Source organism: Dreissena polymorpha, chromosome 3, assembly GCF_020536995.1.
Source record: "Dreissena polymorpha isolate Duluth1 chromosome 3, UMN_Dpol_1.0, whole genome shotgun sequence".
Taxonomy (NCBI): domain Eukaryota; kingdom Metazoa; phylum Mollusca; class Bivalvia; order Myida; family Dreissenidae; genus Dreissena; species Dreissena polymorpha.
Genome location: NC_068357.1, coordinates 90,773,055 through 90,780,636, shown reverse-complemented (window position 1 = coordinate 90,780,636; position 7,582 = coordinate 90,773,055). Strand labels below are relative to the sequence as shown.

At 38.8% G+C, this 7,582-nt stretch overlaps 1 protein-coding gene across 1 annotated transcript in view; it reads left to right on the top strand.

Annotated features, from left to right (window-relative positions):
* The first annotated feature begins 3,054 nt into the window (after nucleotides 1-3,054).
* Nucleotides 3,055-7,582, top strand: part of LOC127875263 (baculoviral IAP repeat-containing protein 6-like) — a 148,633-nt gene continuing 144,105 nt past the window's right edge. Inside the window, exons 1-3 of the mRNA XM_052420211.1 lie at nucleotides 3,055-3,263; nucleotides 5,076-5,257; nucleotides 5,758-5,892. Of these exons, the coding sequence (XP_052276171.1) occupies nucleotides 3,080-3,263; nucleotides 5,076-5,257; nucleotides 5,758-5,892 (501 nt within the window). The 5' untranslated portion in view covers nucleotides 3,055-3,079. The remainder of the gene's footprint in view (nucleotides 3,264-5,075; nucleotides 5,258-5,757; nucleotides 5,893-7,582) is intronic.

The window sequence follows — 7,582 nt, the reverse complement described above, 5'->3', positions numbered from 1 at the left end:
ATGTATTACATATCTGCCATTTCGAATGCAAAATGTTAAAGTTTATATATGTAGATACGGTGATTATTGAAATAAAAAAAGAGCACCGCCTTGCGGGTGCAGACCGCTCATCTATTTTTCTTTTTAAAGGTGAAGGGACCTATCTCAATTTCAATCACAAAGCAGGGAGGTGGAGTGGAGAGGGGTGTATAGTGTGGGGTGGGGTCATTTATTACATTATCTTCCAAAAATGCAAAAAAAATGCAATTTTATTTATTTATTTTTTTTTGGGGGGGGGGGGGGGGGATTCTTGGGTGGGATGGTTGGACGGTATCTCAAAAATAAAATAATGAAAATAAATATTTGTGTTTTTTAACCATGTTTGAAAAAAACAAGAGATGTGTTTTTCAGAAACACAATGCCCCCTATTGCGCCGCTTTGAAAAAAAATCATTGACCTTTGACCTTGAAGGATGACCTTGACCTTGAACTTCAACCACTCAAAATGTGCAGCTTTATGAGAAGTCAGCTTTGAAATATTATTTTTTTGACCTTTGACCTTGAAGGATGACCTTGACCTTGAAGGATGACCTTGACCTTGAACTTCCACCACTCAAAATGTGCAGCTTCATGAGAACGCCGCTTTGAATTTTGATAAAAAAAATTACCTTGAAGGATGACCTTGACCTTGAAGGATGACCTTGACCTTGAACTTCCAACACTCAAAATGTGCAGCTTCATGAGAACGCCGCTTTGAAATAAAAAAAAATGACCTTGAAGGTTGACCTTGAACTTCCACCACTCAAAATGTGCAGCTTCATGATAACACCGCTTTGATTTTTTATTTGTTTGACCTTTGACCTTGAAGGATGACCTTGACCTTGAAGGATGACCTTGACCTTGAACCTACACCCCTCAAAATCTGCAGCTACATGATAACGCCGCTTTGAATTTTTTCATTTGTTTTTTTACCTTTGACCTTGAAGGATGGCCTTGACCTTGAAGGATGACCTTGAACTTCCACCACTCAAAATGTGCAGCTTCATGAGAACGCCGCTTTGAATTTTTAATTTTTTTTTACCTTGAAGGATTACCTTGACCTTGAACTTCCACCACTCAAAATGTGCAGCTTTATGAGATACACATGCATGTCAAATATCAAGTGGCTATCTTTGAACAATATTAAAAAAGTTATGGCCAATGTGAAAGTTTTCGGACGGACAGACGCCATATATTTGACGTTTGACCTTGAAGGATGACCTTCACCTTCACCTTTCACCACTCAATTTGTTCAGCTCCATGAGATACACATGCATGCCAAATATCAAGTTGCTATCTTCAATATTGAAAAAGTTATGGCCAATGTTAAAGTTTTCAGACGGACAGACACCATAAATTTGACATTTGACCTTGAAGGATGACCTTGACCTTGACCTTTCACCACTCAAAATGTGCAGCTCCATGAGATACACATGCATGCCAAATATCAAGTTGCTATCTTAAAAAGTGAAAAGTTATGGCCAATGTGTGCAGACTTTCTCCGCCGGAACCTATCTCACTGCCCACGTAACAGCAAGGCAACATGCTATAAGACACTGGTTAGACCCCAGCTCGAGTATGCGTCGTCAGTATGGGACCCACACACAAAGGCCAACATCAGCAAGCTCGAGAACTGCCAACGGAGAGCAGCCAGGTTCTGCACAGGTGACTATCGCAACACCAGCAGCGTCACTGCTATGATGAACCAACTGAGCTGGGACACCTAAGCATCCCTTCGCCAACATACCAAAGCAGTCATGATGTACAGAGTCATCAACAACCTCGTAGATATCCGAGCCCAGCACATACTGATCCCTACTGGAGTACACACCAGGGGCCACGCCAACAGATACTTACAACCATTTACGAGCGTAAATCTCCTTCTTCCCCTCTGGAATCCGACTTTGGAACAGCTTACCTGAAGAAGTTATGTCAGCCCCGTCCCTTGAGGTCTTCCAGACAAGGATGGGTTCGTTGCATGAGTAACTCTAGAGCAAGTTGTTTTTAACCTGATTTTAAATGCACCGATGTTTCCTTCACTTATGTACATATTCACATTGTGCGACGATGCTCCAGAGGAACTCAGCACTTAAAGGGGCCTTTTCACAGATTTTGGCATTTTTTAACTATTTCATTAAATGCTTTATATTGATAAATGTAAACATTGGATCGTAAAAGCTCCAGTAAAAAATCAAGAATAAAATTAAAAAAAGGAAAAGAACATTGCCCGGAGCAGGTTTCGAACCAGCAACCCCTGGAGTCCTGCCAGAGTCCTGAAGTAAAAACGCTTTAGCCTACTGAGCTATTCCGCCGAGTACACATACTTCATGTATTTTATACCTTATATAAGCAATCTTCGTAGTTATACAAAATTTAACGACAAAAACAGAACTCTCCAAATTATTCAATCGTTTCGCGTTGCAACGCTTTATAATTTTTAGGTTTTATAATCGTCAAAAGATGCATATAATGGCTATATTAAAGCATGGTAAATGTTCAGTATTACTGTTTCCTCACAAATATCATAACTAACACGAAAATTTGCGAATCTGAAACAACTTTTTTCAATTTTGTCAATTTACCAAAGCGTGAAAAGATCTCTTTAATCCGGAAGAAGAAGAAGATAAAGCATACCAAAAAGTATGTGTATTACCGCTTAGAAAATTTCATAACGCAAAGTAACTTAAATTATTTTTTTATCTATAAAACCATAATTTGACGTAAAACATTGTACAGTGATCCTAATGATATTAATTGTTGAAAAACCACAGACCTAAAATATACATATTCTCTAGGTCTTTGAAAAAACGAAATAAACATGTTACGTTGCTAATACATGCAAAACTGGCCAAACTCAAGGTCCACATAGTTTTTGACAGTTTAAAAGTTTTATTTATATACCGGTACTCGTGCTTAAAAGCGGGTTCCCGATTGGATTCAGAATGGGATCTTCCCTCAGAATTTGGTCGAATATGCGATGCACCTTTTCCCGAATATATCAAGAGATTACTAACTTTATCCGGCGTTTACACAACTAATGATGTCATCTATAATTTTGTAAAATGGCTACCACTGGGAAGCACCAGTGGTATGTTTACGAAGATGGCTGTATTTCAGTTGATGAACCAGTCAGTAGTGTCACATACCACTCATCACTTAACGCAATTATTGTAACCACAGACGAACCAGGAGTTAAAATTTACGATGTCACATCAGGATCCGTGCTACAGAAATCTGACCTTTCTGGTACAAATTGCACAATTTACAGAATGTAGTTCTCATGAAATTAATTCCGAGATTATGTTTCCCTTGTTTACTTTGTATTGCGTCTGTCAAATAATGTGCTGCTGTCCATCATACTTCTTTATTTCGATATAATTGATAAAAAATGACAGATGACAATGCAGTTTGCTTTATTATAAAAACTGTGGATGTATTCAGTTGTAAAATAAACCACAGGAGTTTGAAATATCTATCCATAAAGCTAATCTAATGGCTAAATAAAAAAATACCCCAATATAGTATAAAGACTACAGGAATGAAACACAGCAGACCCCGGACCCGCCCATTTTCCAGTAAACAAGGGAAATTACTGGAAAAACAGGGTACCCTACATCGACCCATGGTATTATAATCAAAAGGCCGGTGAAAGAAACTACGAACACAGCTTACCGTGAACTACCTTCCTCTAAATTCACAATTATTCAACACTTTCCGCACATCGTCGGATCCATTGTCTCTTGGTACATCATCTTGAGGATGTTTTTGTTGGCACCCCACAGTGTTGGTGCCAGCTTCTTTATGACGTTAAATTTACTTCTGACCATTGCCTTTGTGCTCTGTACCTGTTGTTTCCATTTAATTCTCCATGGATTGATGTCTAGCAGTCTCCAGTCATACAATTCCAGCATATTACTGACTTAAGGAAAGTTTTGTCAGTCTTCGAAATTAGCACACGCCCGATCACCCGTGGCGAGTAAAATTACTGCCGGGCACATACGAAAATTCACGTTTGTGGCCCGCCGGGCATGTAAATTATTGAAGCCAATTGACAGTTTATAAAAAAAAATCGTAAGTGGTTCTTGATATTTGCAGATCTATTTTTCAATTTTGCGAACAAACACCTTGCCGCAAGTTGTAAAACAATGAAATTCGATTAGTTTAACAACACACACCTGCTTGCACACGTCATCGTTATTGTTTTTGACCGATGCAGTTCGGTCACATTCTGTTCTTATCGACGGTTTCTCTAGACATTAATCGAGAAGATGCTTTTTGAATCGATCATTTCAATCAAGTTATAAGCTTTCGTTTTTGTCAATGTAAACAAATGTCATTGTCGACATAGAGGCTATGCAGTATCTTAGGTATGTTGATGGGGCTAAGCTCGATAAAGCACTTCCAAAATAGAAAATTGACAATGATTTAGAGAAAAAGGAAGCCAAGAAATGTTACGAGGACACCAGAGAACGCTCTTTTCAAGAGCACTGGTGTAACGATCGACCGTCTTAATTCTAGTGACTGATTAGATGTAGTTGTATTCACTACTATTGAAACAAATGTTCTGCTTTACTATGTGTAGCATGTAAGTGTTAAAATGTCGTGATTTGTTATAATTTTGGTTAAACAAGTTTGGGCATGTAAAAAATATGTTGGGCATGTAAAAATTCTTAAGTAACTGGCCCGACTGGCATGTAACTTTTCAAAGCTAATTTCGAAGACTGTTTTGTAGTTTGACCACTCAATCGATGATGCGCAATAGATAAACCTGTAATTGGACTATGTTTAAATCAGAAGTGTCATTTTAAGCACTTGTATAAAGCCCCATTTTCCCAGAGCGTGCATTTATTATAATATATTGGTCATTGTGTCTGAATTGCGAGGCCGTGTTACAGCTGCTGGCAAGTCGTCAAGAGGGCTTGATAAAGGCCATGGTTGCAACAAGACCAAGGGTGGCTCTCGCCGAGCTTACTATAAAAGGCAGAACACCCTCCATCTGCGCAGAAAGCGTTAAAAATGTTTATAAAATTTTCTTTTCTTTGTGACTTGTGTCTTCAGCTGCACCAGGTGAGAAGGTACAGACAACCTACCTGGCAGAGAAGAATGCAATGGTGTTCACCAACAGTCAGGCAGTTGGGGTCAGGAAGGACCTACAGGGGGTACTTCTCATCGACACAGCCCTACAAATGCCACTGTCCTCCCAAGACAAGAATGTCAGACTGGAGCTGCCATTGGCTGAAGTAGGATATCTTTTTACCCTTTACCATTCAGATATGCATTATTACACTTTTTTAATCCCTTAGAAAATCTTAAATTTAAGACCTTAAAGCTTTCTTGCTGGACATGTTTGGTTTCAGCATTATAACGATTAAAACTACATAAATGTGCCTCTGGGAAAATGGGGTTTAAAGTTCGTTAAGTGTTGTCCCAGATTAGCCTTTGCAATCTGTACAGGCTTTTCAAGGACAACGCATTCACATTCCGCTGTTGTGGATTTTTTGTTTGTTTAAAAAAAGACTCTTCTAAAGGAAAATTCAGAAATTGTTGTCCCTGATTAGCCTGTGCGGACTGAAAAGGTTTATCAGCAATAACACTTTATGCAAATGCATGATTAAGCCCTGTTTTCTCAGAGCACAGCTCAAATGTATGAGAATATTTTGAACTGTCCTGTTTTCTCATACATTTGAGCTGTCCTGTCCTGGTGAAAGTTGCTGTAGCTTCTGATGTTGTTCTTTTTCAGGCAAGCCAGTTGTTGAAATCTATCTATGGAGCAGAGCTCCCATGTACTGATGAGACCGCTGTTGTGATCTCTGAACTCCAGAAACAAATCAGCAAGGTTCAAGAAGCTACAAAAGGAAACCATAAAACTGCAAAGGTTTTGTGTTGAAGTTTCATTTATAAGTATTGAATTAGTATGAATTGAATTTTATAGATGGTCAGATTGATTGTTGCAAGCATTTTTATGCCCCCCTTCGAAGAAGAGGGGGTATATTGCTTTGCTCATGTCGGTCAGTCGGTCGGTAGGTCGGTCGGTCCGTCCACCAGGTGGTTGTCGTATGATAACTCAAGAACGCTTAGGGCTAGGATCATGAAACTTCATAGGTACATTGATCATGACTCGCAGATGACCCCTATTGATTTTGAAGTCACTAGGTCAAAGGTCAAGGTCACGGTGACCCGAAATAGTAAAATGGTTTCCGGATGATAACTCAAGAACGCATACGCTTAGGATCATGAAACTTCATGGGTAGATTGATCATGACTCGCAGATGACCCCTATTGATTTTGAGGTCACTAGGTCAAAGGTCAAGGTCACGGTGACCCGAAATAGTAAAATGGTTTCCGGATGATAACTCAAGAACGCATACGCCTAGGATCATGAAACTTCATGGGTAGATTGATCATGACTCGCAGATGACCCCTATAAATTTTGAGGTCACTAGGTCAAAGGTCAAGGTCACGGTGACCCGAAATAGTAAAATGGTTTCCGGATGATAACTCAAGAACGCATACGCCTAGGATCATGAAACTTCATGGGTAGATTGATCATGACTCGCAGATGACCCCTATCAATTTTTAGGTCACTAGGTCAAAGGTCAAGGTCACGGTGACCCGAAATAGTAAAATGGTTTCCGGATGATAACTCAAGAACGCTTTTGCCTAGGATCATGACACTTCATAGGTACATTGATCGTGACTCGCAGATGACCCCTATTGATTTTCAGGTCACTAGGTCAAAGGTCAAGGTCACAGCGACAAAAATCGTGCTCACACAATGGCTGCCACTACAATGGACAGCCCATATGGGGGGCATGCATGTTTTACAAACAGCCCTTGTTTTTACTCGCTGTATGAGTCTTTTGGATATCAAGTAATGTATTGTTCATAATTGTTAAAAAAGTGTTTACACACTTTCATTTCCCAAATTATCATTTTCAGATTTTTTTATTTAAGATACACCCAATCACAAGCATACATGTATCTTATTTTTTAGGAGTATTTATAAATTCCTAGATTAACATATTGCTTTATTTAAATCAGATAAACTCACTTACTCATAACATTATTTGTAAAATCAGTATATACTCTTGCTGCGAGGGAGAATATTGAAGTAATAAATGGTATAAGTTTGTAGAGCTACCTACTTTCACATGTTTTAATTGATATGGTTAAAACTTCAAATATGCCATCAATATGTAGTGTGTAGACATGTTTTTCATTCCTATTGATCCTCGCATTCCAGAGTAATTTGCCCTTTAATTCATCTGTCAAAGTGGTGCAGTTATATAGTCAAGCTTTTGACAACCATAACCCTTTCCCACTCAGAAGTAAAGTGAATGGCTCAATGCAACCAGTAGAAATCCAGAACAGCCTGCAAGTACAGGCTGTTCAGGTTGTGTGCTGTTTGCTGCTTATAAGTATCAAAAGGCTGGAAATGGAACTTGTAAAACTTAAATCTTTTAAGAAAGGTCTTTAATTTAATGAGATTTTCTAAGGGACTACAGAGGAGTCAAAATATGTATATGAATGGTGAATGGTAGAGTGTGAAGACATATTATTCATGC